Source organism: Martes martes (assembly GCF_963455335.1).
Source record: "Martes martes genome assembly, chromosome: 4".
In the NCBI taxonomy this organism is placed as follows: domain Eukaryota; kingdom Metazoa; phylum Chordata; class Mammalia; order Carnivora; family Mustelidae; genus Martes; species Martes martes.
This window is the reverse complement of record NC_137891.1, coordinates 141,542,158-141,557,069: the sequence shown is the minus strand read 5'-3', so window position 1 is coordinate 141,557,069 and position 14,912 is coordinate 141,542,158. Positions and strand designations below refer to the sequence as shown.

The 14,912-nt window shown below is 42.5% G+C and overlaps 1 protein-coding gene across 1 annotated transcript in view; it reads left to right on the top strand.

The window, feature by feature from the left end:
• The window catches only part of PATJ (PATJ crumbs cell polarity complex component), a 362,352-nt gene that overhangs the window by 312,928 nt on the left and 34,512 nt on the right, over positions 1-14,912 (top strand). Inside the window, exons 35-36 of the mRNA XM_080800388.1 lie at positions 6,091-6,174; positions 12,624-12,817. Of these exons, the coding sequence (XP_080656514.1) occupies positions 6,091-6,174; positions 12,624-12,817 (278 nt within the window). The remainder of the gene's footprint in view (positions 1-6,090; positions 6,175-12,623; positions 12,818-14,912) is intronic.

Below are 14,912 nucleotides of genomic sequence, written 5' to 3'. Positions count from 1 at the left end.
CTGGGTCATTTTGATCCTCTTTCTATCCCAACCAATTTCTTGATAATCATTTAGCAAACATTTACTCAGTGCCTACTCTGGTCTCAGCACCACGGTACAAAGAGGAGTTGGAAGGGTTCTACTGAGACTAGGACATAGTTGTCACACTGTGATAAGTTCAGTAATACTAGGAAATACAGTAGTGACCCACAGGGAGGTTGATCAGCCTTGCCAGGGGGAGAGAGTCAGAAGACGTGGCACTTGGCTGTCTCAAGTAGAATTTCATGAAACAAAGGAGGTAGCAGATAAGAGAGACCATGACCTTCCAGCCTTTGGCGACTTTGTACTTTACAAATACAGATATATAGCATATCTCTATAAAAATACATAAGAAACTTAATATTGTTTGTTTCTAATTAGGGAAATATGGTGGCTGAGGGACAGGTGCTATAGAGAAACTTTTCAGTTTTGAGTCTAGTATGCAAAACTTCAGTTTTGGGGCGCCTCGGTGGCTCAGTGGGTTAAAACCTCTGCCTTTGGCTTGGGTCTTGATCCCAGGGTCCTGGGATCGAGCCCCTCATAGGGGCTCTCTCTCTCTCTACCTGCCTCTCTGTCTACTTGTGATCTCTGCCAAATAAAAAAATAAAATCTTTTTTTTTTTTTTTAAGATTTTATTTATTTGACAGGGAGATCACAAGTAGGCAGAGAGGCAGGCAGAGAGAGGAGGAAGCAGGCTCCCCGCTGCGCAGAGAGCCCGATGCGGGGCTCGATCCCAGGACCCTGGGATCATGACCCGAGCCGAAGGCAGAGGCTTTAACCCACTGAGCCACCCAGGCGCCCCTAAAAAAATAAAATCTTAAAAAAAAAAACTTCAGTTTTGAGTCTAGTACCATGTATATATATTATCTATATTTGAAAAATACTTTTTAAGAATGGAGATACCAAGGAACACCTGGGTGGCTCAGCTGGTTAAACATCTGCCCTCTGCTCAGGTCACAATCCCAGGGTCGTGGGATCGAGCCCCACTTTGGGCTCCCTGCTCAGAGTGGAGTCTACTTCTCTCTCACTCTGCCTGCCACTTCCCCTGATTGTGCATGCCTGCTCTCTCACTCACTCTCTCTGCCAAATAAATAATTAAAAATCTTAAAAAAATAAAAAATAAAAAAGAATAGAGACATTAAGACAGTAGTCCCTTAAACAGTACGTTAAATTTACTTGCCAGGTGCTTCTTTCTGGGTGTCTATTTTTTTTTAATGTTATCCCTAATTAATGGAATAAAGGAATTTTCCTCAAGTTAAACATGTTTCAGACAGAAGCTGATGAGAGGAAAGTTTTTAAGCAGAAGACTTTTCCTATGTCTCTAAAATCCTGTCTGACCCTTCTGATTAGGGAAAACCCAACATTTAAAAGATTCTCCAGCTCACTGATGAAATTCTTCCCTGGCTCCAGAGTTGGCCAGTCAGATGAGTAACGTAGAGTGGCCAGAGTGTAATTGTTGGTCTTGTTTCAGGCAGTAAATAAACAGACCATCTTACATAAATTTCTCTTATAATAAAAATATTATTCTCATAATAAAAAATTAGTTTTTTATTATATGTCAGTCTTGGTCATCTGTAAATGATTCTTAAGTCTGCCATCAGGAGAAATTAATCTGGTTTTTTTGGACTGAAAAACTTTTTATTTCAAACATCAATGCATCACGTGTATATAATTTTCTTTTATATCTGCTCCTATAGAAGGAATCATTCAGTCAATAATCTGGGTAAGCAGAAAGAGGATGGGGAAAAAAAAAAAAAGAAAGAAAGGAAGGAAAGAGACAAGAATAACAAACAGAATTAGGAGCGAGGCTCCGTGTTGGATTGGGGAGGAGGCTTACCCATCATGCTTTGTATGGTGCAAACCCCCTAACCAGGTACCAGCACTAGCAAGTGAGGCCATAGATCATCACCCCACCTCATTAAGGCAAAGGCTTCAATTTTCACTTCCACAATTGTCTTTTTGTTCACTCTCTATAAAATGATCAGCTCATGCCCTTAAGGTTTTTGCTGTGGAGTTGAGGAGACAATAATTCAACAGAATTGATGCCATATGGAAAATCCCAAGTTAGCTTTTATGCAAGTGCAAAATAAAATATTCAAAACAGATGAGACGCTTGCAGTAGTGGTAGGAACACAGGCTTTGGTGTTAAACAGTCCCAAGTTGGAATTTGATCTTTCCTACTTAGAAGCGGCAAAGACCTGGTCAAGTCGGAATCCTTCTGAGCCTCCACACCCGGAACTGTAAATGAGACCAATAATACTGCACTTGCTTCCTTGTTATGAGGATTGAATGGCATGAATGGGAAGCATGTGCCAACTTTGGCACGGAGGCATTAAATATAATGAGATGTTCTCACTTCCTTACTGTGTGCTGGCACTGTACATAAAGCTTTATGTGTAGATAATATTGTTAAAACCATATAAACATGAGGAAGCTAGGGCCTGGAGGGGTTAACAGTCTTCCCAAGCCCAATGGCCAGAAGTAGCAGGGCCAGGATTTGAACTAAGAAATCTGATTTCAGAGACCTAGCTCATAATCACTTATCTCTGTAGTCTCTCCTCCGTGTAAGCCAGCAACCCACCCACAGGGAAATGATGAATACGCTGCTTCTGGAATAGATGAGTTTTAGAAGTCGTCATTGATATTGGTAGACAGAGTCACTGAGGTATTCTAGGGTGAAGGAATGTTATTTAAATATGTGGAGAGAGGAGTGGGAGAGGAGCCACTCAGAACTGTGCCAACAAGCAGTTTTGCGTGAATAGCTCAAGAGCGTTAACATTTAAGAGGATATACACTGGGAAGATAAGAATCACATGTATAATCAACTCCAGATTTTTTATTTTAAACAATAAAGGGCAGCCTTTCATTAATGACCCATTATTTCATCCAATCACAATAGTTTCAAAGTAGAAAGAAAGAAAATTTTCATATTGCCTTGTCAAATAGCTGCCTAAAATACCTCAGTGCAGTATCTTTTTTTTTTTTTTTTAAGATTTTATTTAGTTATTTATTTGACAGATCACAAGTAGGCAGAGAGGCAGGCAGAGAGAGAGAGAGAGAGGAGGAAGCAGGCTCCCCGCTGAGCAGAGAACCCGACACAGGATGCGATCCCAGGGCCCTGGGATCATGACCCAAGCCGAAGGCAGAGGCTTTAACCCACTGAGCCACCCAGGCGCCCAGTAGTATCTTTTTTTTTAAAATATTATTCTATCCTACCTCATGAAGCATGTAAGTTTTGAAAAACAAATCTATTTTTCTCTTCAGTTCACCAGCCTGCATTTCTAGTTCAGCTGTTGGCCCCACTTCTCACCTCTAGCACCTCCAGTTAATACAGCTGTCCAGAACCATAATGTCACAACACACTTTCAGCACATAGGCACATTGTAAGAAATGTGACTTTTTTCTGTTGATAGTTCAGTGTGTCTCATGTGTTCTTGTATTTTCATTGATAACTTTAAGATAAATCACAGCAGTAGTCAAGGGAAGGAATAAATGAGCAATTTGTCCACACAGACTCAAGGACCAGACAGATCATTGGCCATGAGTTTGGAAATATTTGAGAAACAATATATTTCTTTTGGGGGGGGGGCGCCCGGGTGGCTCAGTTGGCCAAGCGACTGCCTTCAGCTCAGGTCATGATCCTGGAGTCCTGGAATCGAGTTCCTCATCGGGCTCCCTGCTCAGCAGGGGGTCTGCTTCTCCCTCTGACCTTACCCCTCTCATTCTCACTTGTTCTCATTCTCTCTCCTCAAATAACTAAATCAAATCTTTCTTTTAAAGATTTTATTTAGGGGGTGCCTGGGTGGCTCAGTGGGTTAAAACCTCTGCCTTCGGCTCAGGTCATGATCCCAGGGTCCTGGGATTGAGCCCCACATCGGGCTCTCTGCTCAGCAGGGAGCCTGCTTCCCCCTGACTCCTGCCTGCTTCTCTGCCTACATGTGATCTCTCTCTCTCTCTCTGTCAAATAAATAAATAAAATCTTCCAAAAAAAAATAATAAAATAAAATAAATAAATAAATAAATAAATAAATAAATAAATAAATAAAATCTTCCAAAAAAAAAAAGAAGAAGAAGAAGAAAGTAGATTTGGGGAACACCTGGGTCGGTTAAGCATCTGCCTTCAGCTCAGATGATGATCCCAAGGTCCTGGGATCAAGCCCCACATCCCTCTGCTCAGTGGGGAGCCTGCTTCTCCCTCTGCCTCTGCCCCTCCCCCTGTTTGTGCACTCGCTCGCTCTCTCAAGTAAATTTTTAGAAATTTTTAAAAAGATTTGGTTTGGGTCTTTTCTATCTTATTTGTTTTATTTTTGCAAGAAATATTTCTTTACGTTGACTTCTTGTCAATTTAATTCTGATGCTGAAGCTCCATATTTCTGGACTAAGGCAGAATCAACCTCAGTCATTTTGGAGGCCTCTGAAACTCTTGAGTTCTGGTTTCTTTACAAAGCTCCCAGATGTCACTGGTAGGCCGCTGGTCATTATCGTCAGTCCTCCCGGTGATCATCAAGCCCTCTCTTACCCAGACCTTTATGACTGCAAGTCAAGAAATCCTGCTGCTTCCAAGCCCCAATGCTTGGGACACAGAACCTCTTTCAAGGTAGGATCCATTATGCCTAGAGTCTCCCCCCTTGACCACTGCTTGCAAGGTCTTGCAACCAGCGTGTGTGGTGGGGCGGGGGGAGACACTGGGCAGTGCAGGGCTCAAATCCACACTCATGGGACCCACAGATCTGTTTCTAGTCTCCACTCAGAAGCTCTTTTCCTCTCCCAGCAGTCCTCCAAGACACCTGGCATGATCCTCTCAGCATCGTTTTTTCAGTGCCCCTCGGTTTGATAAACAACAGAAAGAACCAATGACTTCTGGTTCAGTTTTCGGCTTCATAAAAATCCCCTACACATGTGGGGTGCCTGGCTAGAGCAGTCAGTTTAGCATCCAACTCTCGGCTTCGGCACAGGTCAGGTGTCAGATCAAGCCCTACATCAGGTTCCGTGCTCTGCTTATTGCCTGCCTCAGATTCCCTCTCCCTCTGCCCTTCCGGCTCATGCTTTCTCTCTCTCTCTCCCTCCCCCCAAAATAAATAAATAAATTTTTTTTTTTTAAATCCCTTGTGCGCTTAACATGAGGGGGAAAAGTTGTATGAACATATTCAATTGAGTATTTTTTAAATAGTCTCACCAAAACCTATATATATACAATATCAGTATATGGGTGTACAGGTGTGAACTGTCTGCAGGGTCTTTAGGAAACTGCTGATGGGGATTGTCTCTGGGGCGTGGGACTGAGGGGCAAGGGAGGGAGGCAGTGTCTTCCATAGTTTACTACACCCTGTGGTTTTGCTTGAGTCCTTTACATGTGTTATTTTTATAATAAAAAAATGTAAGGTTATTAATTTGAAAAGATAGGAATCTTTTAAATTCACTAACCATGATCTGTGTTCATCAGCTGACACTTCCCTACCTTCGATAGTGTCCTGATGCTATGGCTCAGAATGCTAAGTTCGGGAGTTAATTTGCCCAGAGTTATACACCGGCAGGTCAGAATTTGAACCCACAGCTGTCTGACACTTAGGTTCATGAACGCCCTTTCCCTTCCTCCATGCTTTGTCCTCCAGGGTCATTTCATTCCACTTCAGTTCTTTTCTTTCATTGCCTGAGTAATGAGGCCTGACAGACCCCCTGCATCAGGCCACACATTTATGCCAAATCCTGGAATACTAATAAATACCTGAAACCGTGTCTCAAAATATACCATAAAATGTAAATAAGAAGGACACATAGTTCACCTCAAGTTCATACACAGCAGCAATGTACAGGTTAACAGTAAAACACATGGGGGAAGTTTAACTTGAAATATTAGGCAAAGCCAGTCCTGAAGGAATGAAATAATAAACCTAGGAAAAATTAATGATACCTCTGAATATATCGTAACTGCGTGTTTTGTTTACTTTTAGGTCAAATAAAATATGACATTATTAGCGGAGAGCAAATTATGGGTTGCTGCCTATGGTTTGGTTGTTTGTGTAAGGAAGCATTTATGGTTGTTGAAAATTAATAAGAATTTGTTTTTTATAGGACGCTATAGTTATACACGAAGTCTACGAAGAAGGAGCAGCAGCCAGAGATGGAAGACTTTGGGCTGGTGACCAGATATTAGAGGTAGGGGAGTATGAATTTTATTTAATACTAGCAAATACAGGGGCACCTGGGTGGCTCAGTCAGTTAAGTGTCTGACTCTTGATTTTGGCTCTGGTCATGATCTCAGGGTCGAGATCCAACCCTATTTCAGGCTCCCCAAAGAGCATGAAGCCAGCTCCTGCTTAAGATTTTCTCTATTAAAAAAAAAAAAAAAAAGATTTTCTCTCTGTCCCTCCCAGCCTGCTTAAAAAAAATAAATAAAAATTTTTAAAAACTAAGGGGCGCCTGGGTGGCTCAGTCCTTAAGCCTCTGCCTTTGGCTCAGGTCATGATCCCAGGATCCTGGGATCGAGCCCCGCATCGGGCTCCCTGCCCAGCGGGAAGCCTGCTTCTCCCTCTCTCTCTGCCCCTGCTTGTGTTCCCTCTCTTACTGTGTCTCTCTCTGTCAAATAAATTAAAATCTTTAAAAAAAATTTTTTAACTAATATAAATAAGTAAATAAAAGTTTTTAAAAAAATACTAGCAAATACAATTCCTTTACTGAACTTGATCTACCAAGTCTGTTCACTCACTGCCTTGTACTTAACTTTATCCTCATTTGTCTCCCATTTAGCAGAACGTGTACCTTTTTTTTTTTTTAAATGTACGTTGAATAACTGTCATCAAAATCATGGCATATTATCTAAATCTGTGAAAACTTTTTTAAAATTAAAGTTCTATAGTTCTAATAGTTCTATAATCCTCGTATCAAATGAGAGTGTACAGTGTTGCAATTTTACTTTTTTGCCCCTCCATCATACCTCTCTAAATTCTCTCCTCAAAACACAGACACATATGCATAAACATGCACACCTGATATTTTAAAGACTTTTATTGCAGTTTTAAGTATTGTTTCCTTACTCCTAATAAATCTTTAAGTAGAGTGGAAGTCCATGCCTTTCCTCTTTCGTCTTCTAGTTGATGAAAATGTAGAATATTCTCCTTTTAGGAGGTACATCGTACTTATTAATAAGTCAAAATGATTAGCTTGCCTCTTTCAAATGGACTCTCAATTAGCAAAGGCGTTAAAGCCTTTAAAAAAAAATGCCAAGGCAGGCATTGTCTGAACTAGGGAACGGATGAATGGCAGGTCAATGCCAGGCATTCTGGTAGGTGGAACGAAAGAGCTTTTTTGATGGTGTGAAACCTTTAGGCAACATTTATTTCTTTCATTGGATGAATTTAATTGAATAGTTAACATTTTATGGTGGGCATGTGCATTTTTGCTTTGCAACTTTAATATAGCACATTATGAATGACATCATAGAATTTTATTTTCCCTTTGGTGGTTCAAGTCTGCCTCCCAAGATGAAACCACAGATACAATTAAGGGCAGAAAATATAGGCAAGAAGGAGTTAAAGGAGAGGCCAGGCTCATTGCAAATTAAATTCAGGGTTTCTCTGCAGACTTTTACTGTGCTTCATCATTGGATTAGGACATATTCCCAGTACATTCATTAAGGCACAAGTGTATGAGGTTAGAAAAATAAGCAAGACCTCTTTGGGAATTGGCTTGACTGCTTTAGCATACAGCACCGTTTTTTAGTGGTCAGAAGTTTTGAGGGTTTTTTTTTCCTCCTTAGGTTTTCTGATTAACTGGTGCTATCATAATTGGCTTTGTAAAATAAATAGATTGAATATTCAAGAGTACAGATGCACACACGCCTAGATACTTGTGTGATCTGTAAGCCCATGAATGATTCTATAATGATCACTTGAAACTAAATCTAATATATGCATTTCCTTGATTACGGTGATGGTTGTATAGGTTTAAATGACATAAATTCATGTATAAATTGTACACCTTAAATATACTTTATTTCGGGGCACCTGGGTGGCTCAGTGGGTTAAAGCCTCTGCCTTCGGCTCAGGTCATAATCTCAGGGTCCAGGGATCGAGCCCCACGTCGGGCTCTCTGCTCGGCAGGCAGCCTGCTTCCCCCTCTCTCTGCCTGCCTCTCTGCCGACTTGTGATCTCTGTCAAATAAATAAAATAAAATCTTAAAAATAAATAAATAAATACACTTTATTTCTTAATGTTATACCTCAATAAAAAACTTTTTAAAACTCTGTTTGTATTGGATAGAGCGCAGCTGTAGCTGCTATCTTCCATAAAGGATATTCATCTACAAACACACACTCAGGTTAACATGAAGAAAGCAGTTAAGTGGAAGGAGAAATTGAAAACTCAAACCATTTCCTGGCACCCAACTGAATTATATTACCCAATATGGACTGATGGTCTACGCTTCTCATTAAAGATGACCAGGACATAATGTAACATTGTGTGTCAACTAAAAAGTTATTATTATTATTATTTTTTATTGGTCAGGACAGGCTGTTCTTTTACCCCAGGCAGTAGAAGAGTATATGGTGTGTTTAGTTAAGAAATAGCTGTTTGGTCAAGTAACATGTTTCCTTTTAAGCAGCTTAGGCCCCTCATTTGGACTTGTTCTAGTTGTGGTTGATGTGTATAGATGCATAATGAAGCATAATCAGCCTGTGGCCTGCAGCTTTGCCTTAAGAAGACAGGCCAGCTTCGGTGGTGTATTTCAAGACCATGAAACCAGAGCTTTCCAGACAGTAACCTTTCTGCTTATGAGTACTCCACATTGGCAGCTGACCTTTCATGGCTTTAATTCTATCCTCATATTAAAATTAGGACAAGCCATGGGGCACCTGGCTGGCTCAGTCAGTAGAGCACATGACTGTTATCTTGGGGCTGTGGGTCCCAGCCCCACGTTGAGCATAGAGATTGCTTAAAAAAAAAAAAAAAAAAGACAGTTGGGGGGCACCTGGGTGGCTCTGTTGTTAAGTGTCTACCTTCAGCTCAGGTCATGATCCCGGGGTCCTGGAATCACGTCCCACATCGGGCTTCCTGCTCCACGGAGAAGCCTACTTCTCCCTCTCCCGCTCCCCCTGCCTGTGTTCCCTCTCACAGTGTCTCTGTCAAATAAATAAAATCTTTTTTAAAAACAAAAAACAATGGGGGGGGGTGCCTGGGTGGCTCAGTGGGTTAAAGCCTCTGCCTTCAGCTCAGGTCATGATCTCAGGGTCCTGGGATCGAGCCCTGCATCTGGGCTCTCTGCTCAGCAGGGAGCCTGCTTCCCCCCACCCCCCTCTGCCTGCCTCTCTGCCTAATTGTGATCTCTCTCTGTAAATAAATAAATAAAATCTTAAAAAAAAAAAACAACAATTGGAACAAACCAGATTTTGCTTACAAAGATATAGTCCAGTGATGTTTTAGCATGGCAAGATTAATGATTCTATAATTAGCATGGACTGACTTTCTGATTCTGCTTTTAAAGTCAGTCCCTCAGGGCACTGGGGTAAGGCTCAGTCTGTTCAGTTTCAGGCTTGATTTCAGCTCAAGTCTTAATCTCAGGGTTGTGAGATCAAGCCCTGCATTGGGCTCCACACTGGACGTGGTGCCTGCCTAAGATTCTCCCTTTCCCTCTCCCTCTGCCTTTCCCCACCGCCTGCACGTTCACTCTATCTTTCTAAAACAAACAAACAAAGTCCCTCATCTAACCCTACCCCTACCTCCATTATCCTCTTCTATTTTTGTGCAAATGGGAACAGAAAGAGTAGAAGGCTAATGCCTGGTTTTCCCTGCGAACTAAAATATCAAGGAACTGCTGCCTGGTTTGGTGATTCTTTCCTTCCAAAGCAGTGGTTCACCCACTTGCTCGTCCTACCCAAGCGACGTGATACACCCATTGCCAACTGGGGCCTCCTATGGCTCTTTGTCTCAAATAGGGAGCCCTGCTATTATCACTCCTACCATCAGTGCTCTAAATAATGCATATAGTGCTTCTGTAAGGCACTTAAGGCAGGCAATACGTCACTCCACAATATTGAAGCTACACAGCGATATTTCTCTTAACGATTACTGGTGCATTTAGTGGTGCCTCTTGATAAGCAGAGGAGGAAATGAAAACTATGAACTTGGAGCAGATCACTTGGATTTGAGCAAGCATCTTAATGCTGGAATTTAGTATAAATTGCTTTTATGATATTAGTTTCATGACAGTGCTTCTTATTGGGTGTATAATTTGTAAGGGCCTTTTGAAAAGGTATTTTAGAGGCTGAAGAGACTTTCCCTTCCACCCCTGGAAGTACTATGGTGCAGTGGATTAACAGAAGTGGTCTTGTGCGCCATCTATTGGAATATGGGAAAATAATCCACCCAGGCCACATTTTCTAGGGCGCTGTTTCCCCGCTTTGTTCTATGGATTTACCTCCGGAACACTGAGAATGCAGCATGGGCCTGAAGTTAACAGCGGATGCTGGCATGCTGGCGCTGGCAGAAAACAGTCCTGACTCGGGTTACTTCAATCCCTTGTAAATTCCCAACTTGTAACTTACACTGGGCTTAACTGTGGGCCAAGTCCTGTGTCCAGGGCATTAGAGGGTATACTTCAGGTAATCCTCACAACACTAAGTAGATATTGTCTCCAACTCATACAGGACACAGCTGAAGCTTAAGTAATGTATCTGAGGTTTCACAGAGTAAGTTAGAATGAGCACTGAAACTGAAGCCCACCCGTATTCAAAACCCATGCTTAGCCACTGTTTTTTGGTTTAAAAAAAAATTTTTTTTAAGTAAGGTCTACGCTCAGCGTGGGGCTTAAACTCACAACCCTCAGATCAAGAGTCATGTGCTCTGCTGACCAAGGCAGCCAGGCATCCCTTAACCACTGTCATACTGGGTGTAGTTAATCTAAGTGAGAGCATGGACCCAAGATATACTAGAATGGTGTGGGGGGTCGGGGAGGGTACAGCTTGAAAATGAGGCTTTTAAAACATTTTTCTGGTTCACCAAATCAGCTTCAAAGAATAGCTCAAAACTCACCTTCTCCAGGAAGGGCTCATTGCTCTCTTCTCCCTTGTCTGTAACCATTCTTCATGCCACAAGTCATTCATCTTTGGAATGTTAGAATTGCGGAAGCCTGAGACCAATCCCTCACTGGACAGATGAAGGAACGGAGGAGCAGAGATAAGCCTGACCTGCCCAGAACACACAGGAATGGACTAGAACGTGGAGGAGAACCAGCATCATGAGGGAAATCTTCCATTTTGCTATACTCCCCTGGCCGTGACCTGGGCCTCTTCTTCCCTTTGGCTCGTTTCCTAGCTGTGACCTTGATGGAGTGACCCATGACTCCCTCCCGTTGAGTCCTCGGCCGTTCTGCTCCTCAGTTTCTCCCTTGTGTTAAATCCACTCATCCACAGCTCTGCCTGATTCTCTCTGTGGCAGGGTCTCCAGGAGCTCATTCTGAGAGGAAGTTGAGGCAGAATAATATAGAGACTAAAGGTGGGAAGACAGTCTGGGTTCAAACTGTGACTCCTCCGTCTGCTTGCTGTGTAACCTTGGTCAAGTCTCTTAGCCTCTCCATGCCTTCCTTTCCTTGTCTGTAAAATAGTAATGGCACCTATTTCAGAGAGTTAGTGTAAGGATTAAATGAGTAAATATTTATAAAGGGCTAATTCACAAGCACTACACAAACATTTGTTAGGTAAAAAATAAGTAAGGGGCACCTGGGTGGCTCAGTCGGTTCAGTGTCTACCTTCAGCCGGTTCAGTGTCTGCCTTCAGCAGACAGATCCCAGAGTCCTGGGATAGAGCCCCACATCAGGCTCCCTGCTCAGCAGGGAGTCTGCTTATCCTTCTCCCTCTCCCCCTGGTTGTGTGCTCTCTCACTCACACTCTCTCAAATAAATGAATAAAATCTTTAAATAAATAAGTAAAGTAAGTAAGTAAGTTGGCTATGATCTCCGTGTAGCAGACAAGGAAACAGAGTCTTAGAGGTTACACAGCTTGTCCAGATTCACATGATTTGCCAGAAACAGAGCCATGGATTTCCTCAGTGCTGTTTCCAGGATAATTTGCCTCTAACTCATGTCCTGTTTGTGCTCACTTGGATCCAGGTTCAGAAGAGTGTACCTGAAGGGGTTTTTGACACTGTGGAAAGTCTCTCATTTCCTTCCTACTTATTCCAAAGTAGTTGTGATGTTTGCAATTAAGAGTGAGGATGTCAAATTCAATAAGCAAACGGAGTCTAAAAATGCTGACCAAACACTAATGTTTATTTCCCTTTTGACCTCGGTTAAATGAGCCAGTCAGCCCTTTCCACCCGTCCTGCTCCCTCTCACCCTCCCTCCCCAACCATGTTGATCCCATAGTAAAGTTCACAGCTATGCAAAATTGCATTGTTGTGTGTACTAACCTTTTTGGGGGTGGGGAGAGTATAAGAGTTAACTTCCCTTATATGTGAAACAGCTACTACTACTAGCAGCCACTGCCTTGGTGCCTCGGGAATGGCTGGAAATTTCTAGAGGTTTTTCAGTGGTTAGATTAAGGAGCTCAGCAGACAGAGCAGGCATAGAGGCCTCTGCTGTCAGCAGCCCATCTCAGATGCCCGTTGTTCCAGGTTAATGGGATTGACCTGAGGAGTGCCGGCCACGAAGAAGCCATCACAGCCCTGAGGCAGACCCCCCAGAAGGTGCGACTGGTGGTGTATAGAGATGAGGCACACTACAGGGATGAGGAGAACTTGGAGATTTTCCCGGTGGATCTGCAGAAAAAGGCTGGCCGAGGACTGGGTCTGAGCATCGTTGGGAAACGGTAAGGAAATACAAGTTAGGACAGATTGGCCTGTCCCCCCGGAGCCCTAGGGAGCCTATGAACACCAGCAGAGAAAGTCTTATGTAAACTAATGATATGGTTTCTAAAATTAACCTATTTATAAATATTAGAGTGACCTAAGTCATGTTTCCGAGCAAGATCTTAACCAAGAAAAGCGTGTCATATGAAGGTAGAACTCAAAACCCAATCAACACAAACTGTATTTGTTGCCATATAGAATAGGAACAGAATCAGAAAGGTTTTTTCAGGGGTGCCTGGGTGGCTCTGTCATTAAGCGTCACAACATGGGTTGTGATCCCAGGGTCCTGGGATTGAGCCCCACATCGGGGTCTCTGCTCAGCAGGAAGACTGCGTCTCCCTCTCCCCTCCTTGTGTTCCCTCTCTCACTACGTCTCTGTCAGATTATTTAATTAATTATTATTTTTTTTAAAAGGATTTTTTACCTTGGAGTCCCTTAGCTCTGAGGCTTGCATGGGGTGAATTAAAGCCACCCTAGGGCGCCTGGGTGGCTCAGTGGGTTGAAGCCTCTGCCTTCGGCTCAGGTCATGATCCCAGGGTCCTGGGATCGAGCCCCACGTCGGGCTCTCTGCCCAGCGGGGAGCCTGCTTCCTTTCCTCTTTCCTCTCTCTCTGCCTGCCTCTCAGCCTGCTTGTGATTTCTGTCTGTCAAATAAAAAAATAAATTAATTAAATAAATAAATAAATAAATAAAGCCACCCTAGCCAAGAAACAGTTAATATCAACAGATACTACCATGTGAATTTCATGCTATGTTACCTACAACTAGTTGGTGAGTTTCAAAAATTAGCTGAATAGATGTATTTGTAAATAATAATTTGTAAATTATTCATTACTGTAGTTTTCATTAAGAAAGATGCCCCCAAAAGAATAACTTGCAACAAAAATGTAGGTGGATCCCGTTGGCTGGGTCTTTCTTTCGAAGTCGGTGCTGCTTACCCATTTGATGGGCATTATCGAATAACAGTAGTAGGTAAGAGAAGTAAGTAATATCTTGAAACTGCAATTCCAGCTCCTGTGGCTTACTGGTTTTTGATATTTAGTGTGTCTTTATTCCAGCAGGGCTGCAGGGTTTCCAGGTGACACCCCAATATGGCCTTAAATGGTTATCAACCATCTTCTTAGGAAGAACTGAAGTTGGTTTTTTATATATTATGTCCTGTGCCCTCACAGACCTCTGATGGCTAGCCTGATACTTTTTTTCAGCCATCCAAGCCTTTTTTTTTAAGATTATTTATTTATTTATTTATTTGACAGATCACAAGTAGGCAGAGAGGCGGGCAGAGAGAGAAGGGGAAGCAGGCTCCCCGCTGAGCGGAGAGCCCGTTGTGGGGCTCGATCCCAGGACCCTGAGATCATTACCTGAGCTGAAGGCAGAGGCTTAACCTGCTGAGCCACCCAGGCACCCCATCCAAGCTATTATTAAAATAAAAACATTGGAGACAATTTTTGAGAGCACTGACCTTGTGCCAAGTTCAGCACCATTAAATCATCACTCTGAAAATACATTTTAAATCAGAAAAGCGGAGCCTCCTGTTTCTAAATAAACTCACCGCACACCTGACAGAACCTGTGTTGAAGTTTGCTTGCTGGTTGTGACATACACATGCCTGGGGAGATTCCGCAAAGAGGAATGGTTTTTTTACTTTATTGTCTCCTTTTACTTTATTGTCTCCTACACTCTTCATACAGCACTAGTATTTCAGATTGAGTTTTTAAGGAACATTCACACTCCTGAGCCCAGAAATTTCCATTGTGAAGGGTCAGGTGCATAAGCTCTCATGTTCGTGATTCTTTGACTTAGCCGTTCCACAACGGTATCTGTTGCACATTGTTCGCTGTAGCTAGTGAATGACAGTAACCTGTGTCTTCTTTATTAATAGCTTACGCATCATGAAATGGAAGACCATCTGTAGAATAGTATACAGCCCTAAAAAAAGTGAGGAACCCCAAGTGCTCGTAAAGCCCAATCCAAGGGTGTATCAATTGAAAAAGATAAAACTGGAAGAAAAAACTCTGGAGAAGAGTATGTGCGTGTATATCTGTTCACACACATA